At 33.1% G+C, this 17,524-nt stretch overlaps 1 protein-coding gene across 1 annotated transcript; it reads left to right on the top strand.

The window, feature by feature from the left end:
• The first annotated feature begins 398 nt into the window (after positions 1-398).
• Positions 399-15,075, top strand: LOC132726048 (myb-like protein X). Its single transcript, XM_060711297.1, has 7 exons — positions 399-499; positions 3,968-4,062; positions 5,350-5,803; positions 6,176-6,240; positions 8,317-8,434; positions 10,754-11,024; positions 13,847-15,075. Exons 1-7 carry the CDS (start codon positions 484-486, stop codon positions 13,929-13,931), a joined length of 1,104 nt encoding a protein of 367 aa, XP_060567280.1. The 5' UTR covers positions 399-483; the 3' UTR covers positions 13,932-15,075.
• The last annotated feature ends 2,449 nt before the right edge of the window (positions 15,076-17,524 follow it).

Below are 17,524 nucleotides of genomic sequence, written 5' to 3'. Positions count from 1 at the left end.
CTGGAAAATCAGCATCAATAATTTATTTTTACATCTTATATGGTTTATCTATTTTTTGTAAATATTTAAACAATTTTTCAAAAATCTTTCCCAAGTCAGTGGCCTGTGGTCAATACATTTCTAACTACCTTACTGTAATTTAGTAAAAAGAACGTTTTGAAGCAGTTTTTGCTTACAAATGTTTAGGTTATTTGAAAAACATTAAAAAAAGATTCCAAATTATAACAAATCATCACATTCTGTCCTGTTCCTATACTGTTAGGTGATCATGTGCTTATTTGTTGAAAAACAAAGCTAAAACAATTATATTTATCAAGTGTCGGGGTTATCTATGCGTCGGAGTTATCTCTCCGACCAGTAATGAAAATACACTAATTACTATAAATATAGTCTCCTCCATTATCACGGAATAGTAGGACGGCATTTAACATATCCTATTTGCAATTCTCACGATTAAAAGAAATTACAAGTACAAATTCCAACATGTCTGCCGAAGAAGGTTGCTAATGACGCTTTTTACAAAAACTCGTGTTTTATTACATTTTCGTGAACATATTTATGTATTTAATTTGTATTGATGGTTTCATAAATTGAGGACTACAGTACAGTACCTAAATAACCATGAACCAACTTCATAAGAATGACAGACTATTCTCTACTACAGTACAGTACCTAAATAACCATGAACCAACTTCATAAGAATGACAGACTATTCTCTCCCTTACTAGTTCCTCTCCCTGACGGTTCTCTCCCTAACCGTTTCCTCCCCTGACGGTTCTCTCCCAAATTTGAAATATGCAGACAGTTCTCCCCCAATTTTTTTTCCATAAGTTATCATTTTAGTTTTGACTTAATCTAATATGAAATTAGGCAAAGCCTATGAACGGGGAAGTCGGTAAAAAATCCTTTCATTCTTTCCGTTTTAAAGGTGTCATTCGGTATTATAATACCCACTTCCGTTTTCACTCGGAACACTCGACGATTATTATTAATCCGAAAAGTTGAGATTTGTTCCGTTATCGGAATACACCGCCTTTTATCATTGAGTTACATTGTAAATGGCGGCGCCTAACTAGAACTGACACTGAAAATTTCATTGATAGGTATAGAATTCTATATTTTTTTTTAATTTGAATTTTTATTTAAATATACACGTGTAGTCTATAGCCGGGCAAGCCAAAGACTTTGACTTCCCCGTAATAATATTTCTTAATGAAGATTATTAAAAGAATGTGTTTGATATTAACTGCATTTTATGTTTTATGTTTATCAGCTGAAAAGTGTTTGTAAATTTAACACCTTTTTCAGTATTTTAATCCTATCAACACCTTTATTGTGAGAGATATAGATCAGTGGACAGTGATTGATATACACCTGTAATTAACATGTTCAGGTCTAGCTTGTGATGTTCATTTATTTGTTAAATAGTGAATAAGGTGGAAACAAATATGTTCTAGGAAATAAATATAAACAACAACTGGTATGCAAACACATTCCACATTTACTTTTTTACGAAATTGATTTAAACACATGTAGTCATTAACTTGAAACAATATATATAATACAAAATAACTAATATAATACTTATTCATCAACACCTTTTCACAGCTACTTTAATCTAATCAACACCAAGGAATTAATAAACACCTCAATTATCACTGACAGCAAACTTAGTGCATACATGTGTGTATTGAACTTTTTTCATTATAGAAGAAGAAAATTTTATTTAACTTATACATTTACATGTATCTCGTTATACATCAATACATATAAAACATTTTACAAAAGTTTAGCAATTAGAATTTATTAATTATTTTTTGCCTATAAATTTCATTTTTATTTATTAAAAAAAATAAATAATAATAATATCTTATGATTATCCTAATCAAGTAAATTATTCATTAATTATTTTCAATGACTAAACACATTAAAAAGTATACATTACATCTAATTAAAAAATCAGAATAATTAACTAATATCATCATTGATCAATTATTATTATATGTTAAAAAAAAGTTTTTCTAATTCAATTTATATCAATTGATAATAAAGTTACAAATTTATTAAACATCTAAATACTTCAATAAAATATTTTTTCTCTAATTTATATTAATATTTGATAATAAACTTACTGATTTATTGTTGCTGATGATGTTAACAAAATTGAAACTTGAATTAAACATCAGAATACTTCATTAAAGTATTTTTCTCTCTCATTTATTACAATTTATAATAAACGTACCCATTTATTTAACATCTAAACACTTCAATTAAATCTCTTTTTTTCTAATTTATATCAATTTATAATAAACTTACCCATTTATTTATCATCTAAATACTTTAATAATAATGTAATTATAAAAATAACAATGGGGAGGAACTGTCTTCTAATTTGCAAATATGCAGACAGTTCTCCCCCAAAATAGGGAGAGAACCGTCAGGGAGGAAACGTCAGGGGAGGAACTGGTAAGGGAGAGAATAGTCTGACTACCCTTCAGAATGTCATAATTATACCTTGTTAATTGTTTTGATTGCTTCATGTAGATTCCTGTTCTAGCACTTCAGGTTTCAAAAAAAATTAATTTGTATGTAGCTTTTTAGCAATTTTTTCATCTATTGCGACATTAAAAAGCCCTGCCACAGTATAAAACGAATAAGCAGAAGACTTTAAACTGCTGTACAATAGACATCTTGTAGATAAAATTTGAAATAGGTATTCCTCATACCCTTTTTTAAACTGACAGGGTATGCTGTAGGAACTGCTGTACGGAAATTCCATCATTCCCAATATCGGTGAAAGAACCTAAAAAATCTTCATGGACCCGGCCTTTGACTTTATTTCAATAAGCCCAATATCAGCATAATATGAACTAATGTGCTACTTTTTAGTGACTTATATTCTATATATAATGTTTTATGTTCTATATATAATGAAATTTCATTTATAAAATAAAAAAAGGAAATTAAGAGATAATTAAATAAAGAAATAAGAAGAATTAATTATAAGTTTTGAAATCATGTCGGTTAAACTGTTCTATATATGCTCTGACTTGATTTGCTGTTTTAATATATGAATGTCTGTACTTTAAGTGGTTTGCGTGAATTACGTCATACAAGGTCTCATTTAGCTTCTATCCTGTGTCATGGTCAGCAGATAGGTCTCTGTAAATGATGTTTTGCAATTGAATAGACTGTAATAGTATTTTGATACTTTAAATGGTATAGAGTGATGTTGAAATATTTGTTTTATCAAATGATGCACAAAAATTAATTTGCTAATTTAAACAAGGTTAAACAAATTAGTGTTATTTTGGTAAGGTTTCATAATAGGTTTGATCCACAACTTTAATGGTGCAACAGATGAAAGAACAAATTGTTAAGAAGTGGCATATAAAATTTCGGAAGCCAGAACTACACTCATATATGCTAAATTTTTCACCAAATTATAGCTCTTTGAAAAAAGACATGATCTCCCCACCCCCCACTCATAGTTTACCTATAATAACCTGCTTTTTGGTGTCATTCACTCCCCATTTAAGTTCAATGTATATTCTATTACAAATGTAATTGCGAGATTTCAAAGATTGCTCAAATTTTTTAACTTGTGCTTGAAAATCCTGAATCTAAATTAATGACCTTTATCAAAAATTGTAAAAATTCCAGTTGTGGCTTTTAATGCGTAGGACTTTTCCCACAGTTTTTGGTGCAAAACAAAACCTTGGAATTAGGAATATTGGAAATTTATAACAGTTTCTATTCCTGTATCTCCTCAAATGACTGATAAGTGTCTACTTTATGCATTTCTGATAGAGCATTTTCTTCATGAGATAGATTTTATTTTCATTTGATTACTGGTGGCTTATGACCAAAATAAGAGTAACCATCAAAATAAATAAAGATATCTGTTATTTAAAGAAAACAAATCTATTTGGATAAAATTTAATATTTGTGTTTATTATTGTTTCAGATGTCCCTCCTTTGGAGGATATGTCAGAATTGATACAACAAGTTGATGCCTTGCGAGAACTTAAATTCAAACAGCAAAATAAATCACAAACACAGGTAAAGTATTTGTATATTGTATTTGTATAGTTCAGTGTAATCTGATAATTTGATTGACTGCAATTGTTTATTTATATTTCATAATCTTGTCGGTTTAAGTTAACAGATATAAGTGAATGAAATAAATGTACAATAACTACATACAGCTGTCTCAAGTCATTTTCATATTTATTTTTTGAATCCTCTTCTGGTATCCTCTTGTCTGACCATCCAAGCAGCTGTCTGGTTTGTGCAAGACAAAACTCTGCTTGCAAGTATCAACATAAATTATAAGATAGATCTCATTGAGAAAAAAGTGCATTATTTAAGAACAAGAAAGTTATCTCTTTTATAATTTCAGTGTTATTTTTCTTTGCAGTTTTTCACATTTTTTTATCTGGACATAACTCATAAAGCGTTGGTGGTATCAGTTTAACTTTAAACTTAATAGATGAAGAGTTTAACCCTTTCCCCCATGAGCATATTGTGAAAAATGGCCGTTTTCACTGAAAAGCCTCCTGTTACAAGTTCAAACTGCTATGAAACTATGAAAAATGCTTCAATACTAATCAAACTTGGCACAAATGTTGACTGGACCATTGCCTTTGTGACGACATGCTCAGTCTTAAATTTCCTGTTACCATGGCAACGAGGGGTCATCTCAAAATTGCCAAAAATCACTATTTTGCCTCGATTTTTTCCATCAAAATTTATTTCAAAGTGCTGCAACTTCTCAAGGGATTGAGATAGAGTCAAAGGCTTTTCAGCGTTGGTTACAGGTTAAATTATGATCAACCTGGGGTCATTTTTAGCCTCTCACAAGTCCAAAATTTTCTTGGCGATGAGGGGGACTCCGCCCCCCCCTTCAAACCCCCCTAACAGAAGGGGGCACATCCCCCTTCTGACAACCCCCTGATGTATCTTTTGTATGGGGGCGGCGCCGAAAAAGTGCTCATTTTTTTAAGCAACATTTCTCAAACGAAAACATGTGTTTGGGGCCCAAATAGGACATTTTTCCACTATTTGAGGCCTAAAAAAAGGGGGGTCGAAAGTGCGTTGTTTCGCGTATATATGAGGTAAAGGGTCTTGATATGAGGTAAAAACGATCTTCTGCATAACTTTGAAGTCATCACCCTTTGTAATATTTCATACTTATAATCTAGAGAATATCTTTGAGTCAATATGATGTCTCAACATGTAGCTTGAAAAATATCTTTTTGTGTTGACAGAGTGGCATATAAGGGTATCTTTAAGCCAGGACAATGGCAGTTCTAAGTTTTCATGTCAGTTGACTTCTTTTCTTTATAGTCAAAGATCTCACAAAATGGACATGGGGATTCAAGTAAAATCAAAGAAAAAATACCTGAACCAAAGAAAAAAGAAAATAAAAAGACAATTGAGCAAACACAGGTGCAAAGAAGTGAAAAATTAGACAGTGCTAAGCCTGTTAACACTAGTAGTACATCTACAAATAAAACTACACAGAAAAGTAGTTCCTCTTCATCATTTGGGGGTATGAAAAAGGGATTCTTGTTTGGTGGTGCTCCAAAATCTAAATCTACACAGGAAACTAAATCAAGTGGTGTAAACAAATCACAGACTAGTGAAAATGGAAGTAAACAGTCAAAAGCTGGAGGAAAAAAAACTCTTGAAGACATTCCATTTTTGAGAAAAAATGAAGAAAAGAAATCAGATGAACTAAGATTTTCTGAGGTGCAAGAGGCTATGGAGAAAACAAACAGTAAACTCTTGGAAAACAAAGGTAAGAATTCAATTGACGGATTCCCAGCTGACACTTTTGTGCTGCCTGAACATGGTTTGTATTGTTTGCTATTCAGTCAGTACAAATGTAACTATTTTAACATTTTCCCTTTAAATGATGAATGGTTTGGTCAAGACTGAAAAATGGACTAGTCCATTTAAAATGTTTAGATTGATATGGGTTTAAAAAAATAAATTGAAGCAATTCCAAAGAATAATGTGAACAGAAATGTGAGCATAACATTGAAAATAGATTGATAAAAGTTAAGTCTTTCATGAATATTTACTAATTACAAAATGTCATTGTTTAATTCTGTAAATCTGTTTGTGTAATCATTTAAAGGATTTTTCTTCAACTTTATTTCTTTTCCAGAATGGGTCACAGATGATTTATTAAATAATCTTGAGAAGAATGAAAAGCTCACAAAAAGACTACAGGTATTATATTATTTTGGAATTAAAATTAGTTATTTCATTATCATTTCATTAAAACTTTAAAAAAATGTTGAAGTAAAAAATGATTATAACAGAAAAATGATGTAGTTTACACTTTAGCCTACAGGAAGTTGATAGTTCTTCCTTGGTCGAAACTAATGAATGTAGGGGCACCACCAGTATAGCTTGAAAACAAATGAATTTTACAGATTGGCTGTGAATTTTGGTGGAAGTGTGTTTAAGTATTTATTACATTTTATTGGCATAGATTATATATTACTACAGGCATACACTATATTATATACAAAGTTTGAAAACACAACAAACATAGTTTTTAGCTCACCTGAGCATGCTCATGGTGAGCTTTTAGGATCGATGATTGTCCGTCGTCCGTCCGTTCACATTTTGTTGTTAACACTCTAGCGGTCACAGTTTTGCCTCAATCATCATCAAACTTGGTCAGGATGTTTGTCTAGGTGATAGCTTGGATGAGTTCGAACATGGGTCATCTCGGATGAAAAAGTAGGTCATCGGAGCTAAAAATAGAAAAACTTTGTTAACACTCTAGCGGTCACATTTTGGCATCAATCATCATCAAACTTTGTCAGGAAGCTTGTCTAGGTGATAGCTCGGATGAGTTCGAACATGGGTCATCTCTGATGAAAAAGAAGGTCACTGGAGCTAAAAATAGAAAAACCTTGTTAACACTCTAGCGGTCACATTTTTGCATCAATCATCATCAAACTTGGTCAGGATGCTTGTCTAAGTAATAGCTTGGATGAGTTCGAACATGGGTCAACTCGGATGAAAAAGTAGGTCACCGGAGCTAAAAATAGAAAACTTTGTTAACACACTAGCGGTCACATTTTTGCCTCAATCATCATCAAACTTGGTCAGGATGCTTGTCTAGGTGATAGCTTGCATGAGTTCGAACATGGGTCATCTCAGATGAAAAACTAGGTCACCGGAGCTAAAAATAGAAAAACCTTGTTAACACTCCAGCGGTCACATTTTTGCCTCAATCATCATCAAACTTGGTCAGGATGCTTATCTATTTGATAGCTTGGATGAGTTCGAACATGGGTCACCTCGGATGAAAAACTAGGTCACAAGAGCTAAAAATAGAAAAACTTTGTAAACACTCTAGCGGTCACAATTTTGCCTCAATCATCATCAAACTTGGTCAGGATGTTTGTCTAGTTGATAGCTTGGATGAGTTCGAACATTGGTCATCTCGGATGAAAAACTAGGTCACAGGAGCTAAAAATAGAAAAATATTGTTAACACTCTAGTGGCTACTGTTTTGATCCAAATATCCTGTAAATTGGTCTGAAAGTTTGTTTTGATGATTTCTAAGTCAAGTTCGAACATGGGTCATCTTGGATGAAAAACTAGGTCACACCACCCAAATATTGAAAAACCTTGTTAACATTCTAGTGGTCATATTTTCGACTCAATTATCATCAAACTTGGTCAGGATGCTTGTCTAGGTAATTGCTCGGATGAGTTCGAAATCGCATGTGAAACTAGGTCACCGCAGCAAAAAATAGAAAAATCTTGTTAACACTCTAGTTGCTACTGTTCTGATCCAAGTATCCTGGAAATTGGTCTGAAAGTTTGTTTTGATGATTTCTAGGTCAAGTTTGAATATGGGTCACCTGGGTAAAAAACTAGGTCACACTGCTCAAATATGGATAATCCTTGTTAATACTGTAGTGGTCACATTTTTGACTCACCTGTCATGAGACTTGGTCAGATTGCTTGTCTAGGTAATTGTTTGGATGAGTTTGATGGGTCAGGTGAGCGATCTAGGGCCATCATGGCCCTCTTGTTTAGATATAGTTAAAAAAATATGTTATTCTGTTGATTTGTACCTGACTAAATATATATTTTATTCTTGTCGATGAGTGACACAAATAAACAATACATGATTTCCTTAGTTCAGTATCTCATAAATAAGTCAGATATGTTTTATGATAAATTAATGAATATAATTATCAAGTATTGTTGATATGAATTATTTTGGTAGAAAGCTGCTTTTATGGAAGATGATAATCTACTGTCATTTATTTTTAACAGGATCCTACATTTATTCAAGCAATAGGAGAGTTTCAGAAGAACCCTACTGAAGCGCTTAAGAAGTATGGAGACAACCCAGAAGTACAGGAATTCTTCAAGGACTTCTGTGGTTTGATGGGTAATAAAAAAAATTTGTTTATTTTATTTGAAAATTTTTTTTAAAAAATAACTAAGAACACATGGAATTAATAACAACCAAATGTTATCTTATATTAAACAGAAGTCTCTCCAATATCTAAGTGATATAAAAAAGGAATAACTGATTTTAAAATTTATAATTTTCTAGTTGGACAGTGAATGAAAAGTTAAACTTCTCTGACTGAGTGGTTAAGGATTTTCAATACTTGAACCTTACTGCAATTGGTTTGAATTTTGCCACAGACATCAACGTTTTTATTGTTGAAAATGAGTGTTTGTAGATTATAGTTTGTCCAGGGATGTTTTCCAAGATTTTGGAAACATGACCCATACCCATGGAATTGGGAATTTTAGCGGTGTTTTGTTAAAAATTGGGAAAAAATGCATGACTGAAATTTTGCAGTGATTAAATGGATGCAAACAATTACTGGCTATGATGGCATCTTCAAACATTTAAGCACTAATACAGTAAAGAAGCCTTTATTTGCAAATATTTTAAAAATTTTATTCAATATTTTTATTTTGTAACTTTTAATTGGGAATTTTTTCCTGTGGATTGGGAAAATAATATAACATTTTCAATTGGGAATATGACCCAATAACGGCTATAAAATAAGCCAAAAAAAATCCCTGTTGTCAGCAGGTTAACTTTGACATACACCTGTGGTTGTAATAATTATGCTCAGCAAATAGGTGACAGGGATTATAGCCCTTTGATATAGTAAATTTAGATGCAAATGTGTGCAGTGGTGTTGGTATTTTTCACTCCGGAAAGTAATCCATATTATATTTACCAGAGCTCAGTTCAGCCACCACATCGTTGCTGGGCATGCTGCCAAACAGTTTACCAGTACTAGTTGCCTTCACTTCCGCAAGGAACTGATAACTTCTGTACATGCCAGAGCAGAGGTACAGGGCAAATGTCTGTAGAAAAGATTTCATGATCAATCACAATGAAAGTGACCTGCACCATCTGGGAATCAAACCTGGGTCGCCAGATTCATAGTCTAACACTCTACCTATTTAGGAAATTGGACGGCTTAAATGTGTGCCTAACTTTTAATAACTTTTCTCTTGTTTGGCAGGATATTTGGCAGTATGTAACAGCTTCTTGTTAGTCCCCTACCGGTTTAACCGGAGGGGACTTTAGGTTTACCCTCCGTCCGTCTGTCCGGACTGACGGACGTCCGTCCGTCAGTCCATCCACAAAACTGGATCCCGCGATAACACAAAAAGTACTAAAAATATTTTTATGAAACTTGATATATGGATAGATGGCAGTATGGAGATTATGCACGTGTTTTTCTTTTGTTCCTATGTTGAAAATTCTGGTTGCTATGGCAACAAATAGTCTGAAAATATGGCAAATTTAACACATAAACTGGATCCAGTGATAACTCAAAAAGTACTGAAAATATTTTTATGAAACTTGGTATATGGGTAGATGGCAGTCTGGAGATAATGCACAACTTTTTCTTTTCTTCCTATGTTGAAAATTCTGGTTGCTATGGCAACAAATAGCCTGAATTTCAAGATTTCTGATTTAAATTTTTCAGCTTTTTCACTTTAAGTTCTTTATTTCTTAAGGTGTTTACTTCAAACTTTAAAAATAAGTTTCTGGTCATCAACCACATCATATGTGACAAGGTTTACAACTCTAGCACAAAAATTATCAGAATTACCTCCCTTGAACTTAGAATTTTTATGGAAAAAAAAAAGTTGTCTTTTTTAAATAACTTCTTTATTTCCTAATGTATCTACTTCATATATATGTTTCTTATTATCACTCAACATTTTTTAGAAGGTTAAATAGTTATACTCTAGCAAGACTATTTCCAGAATTATGTGCCCCCTTGAACTTAGATTTTTTCCGCGAAACTGGAATTTTTACTCCAACTTCTTCAATCATTATAGGATTTAGTTTAAAAACCCACAGCGTAATAATTTGACAAGGTTGTATAAACATAATTTCCTTACTAGGCAGGGAAACTTAACACATTACTGTGATATAGACAAACTTAGAACTCAAAAGATTTAAGTTCATTCATGTCATTCATTCACTGGTAATTTTGAATGGCCACTGGCCCATCAGAATATTGCTGGGGTTATAACCGGTAGGGGACTTATGGATTGCTTGCAATACTATGATAATTGCTTGTTCATATAGGGGCAGCTGAGGTATTTTTTTTCCACCAGTGTAAGTGTGATGTTATAAAAATAAAGCAATATCTCTGTTTTTGCTATTTAATCATAAGACTATTTAATCTTTACATATTTAATGTTTTGCTCCTTTGTACAGGAGACCATTTCAACAAACTCAGTGATAAGCAGGATGTTTCCAAACAGGATGTTTCCAAACAAAGTTCTGTCCCTTCTCAGCCTAAGGTAGTGACAGAAAGTGGTGCAGATATGCAGGTGAGGAGCAGTACAAACCCGAACCAACCTACGGCAGCAGACGAAGCTAAGATGCAGGAGATCTTGGCAGATCCAGAAATTAGAGACATTCTAGTTGATCCTCAAATACAAGATCTGTTTCAACATTTAAGAAATGATCCAGTGAAAGGACAAAGGTATAAACATGATATATTACCAGAGCAAGATTGTACTATTGTATGATTTCTTTAAATAATATAATACAGTATACATTATAAGTTTAGCAATCTTTTACCATGTTTCAACTGTTTGCATTGGCTTTGGGGTAGCACCTAGCTATGGTTTGGCAAGTAATTTCAGTTCTTTTCACCTGTTAAAACTCAATGCAGGTCTTATGGGTCACAATTAATTCATAATAGATAAAGGCATTTCTTTTTATGGAATTTTTCAATTATATCTCTTGTTAAAATGTTTTAAAAAAAACTGCTGGTGATAGCTTAACATGCAATTCCTTCCAAACCTTTCAAGCTATTGAATAGGAACTCCATTATGTTTTCATTGTCATAATTAAATTGTCAAACAAGACCCATAAGTCTTACTTAGCATAGACTAATGCTTACTTATACATTATTGTTAACTTAAAATATTGATATTAACGTTTTATGCATAAGTTGAAGATATTCTTTTGAATCTTCATACATGTCTTCAGAGCCACGGATCTGGTTGACTGACATAGGTCAATGACTCAGATGTCATAGAATTTATCAAATTATTCTTCCGTGTGAACAGAGATATTTGTTGCAGTGATTCACTTTCTTGACATAAGAGCATTGTTACAGATGTTGATATCCTTTGGTTTTCAGATTTTAACGTACCTCCACTGAGGTCCATAAGCCTTTAAAACATAGAATTTGTAAATCTTACACATGGATCAGCTGAGACATCTAAAACGGAAAAAAAATATGCAAAAGATGATAAAAAAAAAATTTCAGATTAAATTTGATAATTGATTTTTTGTGCAGTTTTGTCTTTTACAGCATTTAAAATCTTTTCATCTTTGGGTCATTTTGCACAGGTTAAAATAGTTATTATACCCCTGAAACAAAGTTTGGGGGGTATAGTGGAGTCACTCGGTGGTCGGTCGGTTGGTCGGTCCAGCCGCCCGTTGCATTTTCCTTGTCTTGAGCATAACTTGAAGACTAACGGTTGGAATTCAATACAACTTCATACAATGGTCAAGCACATTGAGAGAAAGTGCAGTGCACAAGAACCATAACTCCATCTTCACTAATTACAGAGTTATTGCCCTTTGTTACTTTTCCTTGTCATGGGCATAACTTGAAAACTATAGGTTGGAATTCAAAAAATCTTCAAACAATGGTCAAGCAAAATAAGGGGAAGTGCAGTGCACAAGAACCATAACTCTATCTTAAGTAGTTACAGAGTTATTGCCCTTTGTTACTTTTCCATTGCTTTCTTTTGTCTGGAACATAACTTGAAGACTAATGGTTGGAATTCAATTTAGCTTCAAACAATGGTCAAACACATTAAGAGGAAGTGCAGTGCACAAGAACCATAACTCCATCTTCACTAATTACAGAGTTATTGCCCTTTGTTTATTTTCCTTTTCAGGAGAAAAAACTTGATAAGAACTGGTTGGAATTCAATTTAACTTCATACAATGGTCAAGCACATTGAGAGGAAGTGCAGTGCACAAAAACCATAACTCTATCTAAAGTAATTACAGAGTTATTGCCCTTTGTTACTTTTCCATTGCTTTTTTGTCCAGAGCATAAAATGAAAACTACTAGTTGGAATTCAATACAACTTCATACAATTATCAAGCACATTGAGAGGATGTGCAGTGCATAAGAACCATAACTCCATCTTGACAAATTGCAGAGTTATTGGCCTTTGGTACTTTTCCTTGTCTAGAGCATAACTTGAAAAGTACTGGTTAGAATTCAAAACAACTTCATTCAATGGTCAAGCACAATAAGAGGAAGTGCAGTGCTTAAGAATCATAACTCTGTCCAGAGTAATTATAGTGTTATTGCCCTTTGTGACTTTTCCATTGCTTTTTTTTTGTCCAGAGCATAACTTGAAAACTACTAGTTGGAATTCAATACCATTTTATACAATGGTCAAGTTTATTGAGAGAAAGCGCAGTGCATAGAAACAATAACTCTTTCTTGATTCATTTAAGAGTTTTTGCCCTTTGTTACTTTTTATTGTCCAGTGCATAACTTGGAATTCAAAGAAACTTCATACAATGGTCAAGGGCAGTGAGATGAAGGGCAGTGCACAAGAACCATAACTCTGTTTGGACTAATTACAGATATTGCCCTTTGTTCCTTTTTTGTTCAGTGCATAACTTGAAACCTAGTAGTTTGAATTCAATTTAACTTCATACAATGGTCAAGCGCAATGAGAGGAAGTGCAGTGTACAATAACCATAACTCCATCTTAAGTATTTGTAGAGCTATTCCCCTTTGTTCCTCTTCTTTGTCTGGTGCATAACTTAAAAACTAATTCAATTCAACTTCATACAATGGTCAAGCGCAATGAGAGGAAGTGAAGTGCTCAAGAAGCATAACTCTTTCTGGACTTATTACAGAGTAATTCAATAAAACTTCATGAATGGTCAACCACATTGAAAGGAAATGCAACATACAATAACCACAACTATCATTAATTGCACACAACCATAACTCTATATTTCAATTCTTTTGCAAGGTATTCTGTTACTAGTAACTTCCTCATTTCCGAAGCAGACTTGGGGGAGGGGGGTATTAATCACATGTAGTGATAGTTCTACATCTATAAAATGGAGTGACAAATGATCTGAAATTTTGTAAACAAGTTATTGGTCTGATATACAACAAATATTACACAAATTTCAAAAAAATATTGTTATCTTTCAATGTCAAAAAAATCCTCAGCTGATGCCCTTTAAATTTAAGGACTAATGGGTTTTAAACAATTTGTAGAAATTCAATTTTTATTCATTTTTTTTCAGACTTCTTCAAACAGCTAGTGGAGAATTACGTGCAAAGATCCATCGTTTAGTACAAGCGGGTCTATTACAGTTTCAGCAAACTTGACAGTAATATTGACAGCAAATATAGTAATGTTGACAGCAAATATGACAGTAATGTTGACAGCAAATATAGTAATGTTAACAGTAAAATGTTTTGTAATGTTGAGAGCAGATATGACATTCGATAGCAAGCATGACATTGATGTCAATGGCAAAATTGGCATTAATGTCAATAGCAAACAAAGTCATGTTGGTGTTGACAGCAAACTTGATATTTATAATTTATATTTACAGCTAATTTAACAGTGTTATAAACAGCAATTTTGACAGTGATGCTGGCAGTGGGTGATATATACTTGACAAGTTATTTAGCAATAAGTGACTTTATCTTTTTCAATTATGATAAACCTATCATGTAAAAGTTAAAAGATAAACTGCTGTCCAAATAAGTTCTCAAAAGTTAAAGGTTTTAAGTAATTAATACAATCATCTAATGATATTTTACTATGTTATTGAACAAAATTAGATGAAGATTTGATATAGGAGAATTGTTTATAAAAGTTAATTTATTTAATGATTCAGAAATCTGATTATAGTTTGGTTATACATTTGTAGCCGTCAACAGTCAACTTTGTGTTGATTAGTTGTTGATGGCACTATATTACAAGAGTACTACACACCAGACTTTTTTTGACTTAAACTAGAGAGAACATTTAGTTTACTTACTTTTCAATGAAAGGTTGAAGATACAGCTCTATTTGTGTTGGTTTTAATCTGTTTATCACATGTATCAATAGCCTCTGAAACATCTACAATACAAATATACATAAATTTGCAGTCGTTATTGCGTGGTATTATATATTACATTCAGTGCATAATTTGGAAAATATTAATATTAAGTAACAAATAAAAACATCAGATTATATTCACTAACAATCATATGAAGTAATTTACTTATTCAGTGTCTCACAAAATTATTCTTTAAGACTTTATTATACATAATATTAGACACTGATCTTACTGAAAAATATCACATATGAAAGTAAAGATGTCACTTGATATGGGATAAACATTCATCTAAAATGTTTTTGGAATATATGTACATGTACATATGTATTAATGATTTATATCAATATTATGTTACTCTTCCATTGCAATATATTTCATGGTGTAAAGATATGATACCAATAATAAAGCTCTTTTCAAAGGCTAACATTGAGATTTTTTTTATGCACATTGACACAACCTTAATGTTATTTACTTAGTACCATATTGTGACAAACTGGCTGTCAATTTACAGTCTGTGCGAAAGTCTGTCGGTCCTCGGACCTCGCCAACTAAAAATCAGGAGGGCCGAGATAAATTTCGATACAGTCAGTCCTCATGTCTGAATAAAATTTCAGCCAGTTTAACAATTTTTGACCTTCTAAAATATGCAAAACTTCCAAGATCGATCTTTTTAGCTCACCTTTCACAAAGTGACAGGGTGAGCTTTTGTGATCGCTTTTCATCCGGCGTCCGTCCGTCGTCCATAAAATTTTGCTTTAAATGACATCTCCTCATAAACCACTAAGCCAATTTCATCCAAACTTCACAGGAATGTTCCTTTGGTGGTCACCTTTAAAAATTGTTCAAAGAATTTAATTCCATGCAGAACTCTGGTTGCCATGGCAACCCAAAAGAAAAATCTTTAAATATCTTCTTTTAAACAACTCTAAGAGCTTGAGCTTAGATATTTGGCATGAAACATCTTCTTGTGAGTGTCTACCAAGTTTGTTCAAATAAAAGCCCTGGGGTCAAAATTAGCCCCGCCCCAGGGGGTCATTGATTTTCCCTATATGCATATAGTAAAAACTTTAAAAATCTTCTTTTAAAGAACCCAAAGAGCTAGAGCTAAGATATTTAGCATGAAACATCTAATGAGTGTCTACCAAGTTTGTTCAAATAAAAGCCCCGGGGTCAAAATTGGCCCTGCCTCAGGGGGTCATTGATTTTCCCTATATCTATATAGTAAAAACTTAAAAAATCTTCTTTTAAAGAACCCAAATAGCTAGAGTTTAGGTATTAAGCATGAAACATCTTCTAGTGAGTGTCTACAAAGTTTGTTCAAATAAAAGCCCTGGGTCAAAATTGGCCCCGCCCCGGGGGTCATTGATTTTCCTTATATGTGTATAGCAAAAACTTAAAAAATCTTCTTTTAAAAACCCAATGAGCTAGAGTTTAGATTTTAAGCATGAAACATCTTCTAGTGAGTGTCTATAAAGTTTGTTCAAATAAAAGCCCTGGGGTCAAAATTGGCCCTGCCCCGGGGGTCATTGATTTTCCTTATATGTGTATAGCAAAAACTTAGAAATCTTCTTTGAAAAAAACCCAAATAGCTAGAGTTTAGATATTAAGCATGAAACATCTTCTAGTAAATATCTACAAAGTTTGTTCAAATAAAAGCCCTGGGGTCAAAACTGGCCCCGTCCCAGGGGTGTCATTGTTTTTAACTATATGTGTATAGTAAAAACTTAAAAAATCTTCTTTTAAAAAACCCAATGAGCTTGAACTTAGATGTTTAGCACGAAACATCTTCTTATGGGTGTCAACCAAGTTTGTTCAAATAACCCTTGGGTTAAAATTGGCCCTGACGGGGAGGGGGGGGTTGGGCTGGGGATGGCCTATATACAGGTGAGCGACCTCAGGGCCATCATGGCCTTCTTGTTTCATTTTTGCTTGTATTCACAGACCCAGATAACCAAAATCTCCGCAAGATACAACCAGTATCAGAATTTAAAATAGCCCTTGCCCTTTGCCTTCTTTCATATACATGTAGTTTCCATTGTATATTGACAGTCAAAGTTTACACAACATGACAGGAAATGCAATTCACTAATTCGAAAACCTCGCTTAACGACGTTAACGACGTTTTCTGGTACTTTTTGTACATAGCTCAGGGGAATTCACCTAACGGAGTGTAATAGCGAACTCGATGTTTTCGGCCTTTTTTTAATTAAATTGAAATAAAACAGTTATTTCCTTATAAGAAAATAATTAAATATCATAACTAATAATTATTTATATGCTTCAACTCAAGTTTGCTCAGATCTCAACAGATTATATACTCTCCGCTTTGTCTAATTGAAATATGCTGATTTCATATATTTTATTCCTTTATAGTTTATATTTGTTTACAAGATCATGAATGACATATTTTAGCGATGACAAGAAGGGAAACGCCTTCCAAAGTCAGGGATTCCTGGAACATAATTATTTACACTTGGTATAATAATTTAGCACAGTTTTTCACATCACATCAGTTGCACGAAATTTAGTTTGTACATTTGTAGAGAAATCTGCCATTTCGCACAATATCTAGGCATTTGTTATATATGTAATGTGACATCATTTGATTACGGACTGCGACAGCCGCAAGATGCTCGTGCGACATACCAGCGGTCCTCGCAAGACAAACGCAAAATATTTTTACATGAAAATCCCTAGAAATCGCGAAGCTGCTGTACGATTGTCTTACGACAGTCTTAAGACGTAAAAAATCTGTCAAAAAATCACAGAAATAATGTGCATGTTGAGAAATCAGTCTGCGACGTTGCGGCAAACTTGCGAATTCGTACGAATATCTTGCGACTCCCTCATGGAACACAGCCATTTTTG

The sequence above is a fragment of the Ruditapes philippinarum genome, unplaced genomic scaffold (genome assembly GCF_026571515.1).
Source record: "Ruditapes philippinarum isolate M1 unplaced genomic scaffold, ASM2657151v2 ctg1249_1_1_1_1, whole genome shotgun sequence".
Lineage (NCBI taxonomy): Eukaryota > Metazoa > Mollusca > Bivalvia > Venerida > Veneridae > Ruditapes > Ruditapes philippinarum.
Note: the sequence above shows the minus strand (reverse complement) of the source record. Positions and strands in the feature narration are given on the sequence as shown.

Coding starts and splice junctions, on each gene's coding strand:
- LOC132726048 (XM_060711297.1), top strand. Junction 5,804..6,175: donor TAAACTCTTGGAAAACAAAG/GTAAGAATTCAA, acceptor TTTCTTTTCCAG/AATGGGTCACAGATGATTTA. Junction 8,435..10,753: donor GGACTTCTGTGGTTTGATGG/GTAATAAAAAAA, acceptor TCCTTTGTACAG/GAGACCATTTCAACAAACTC.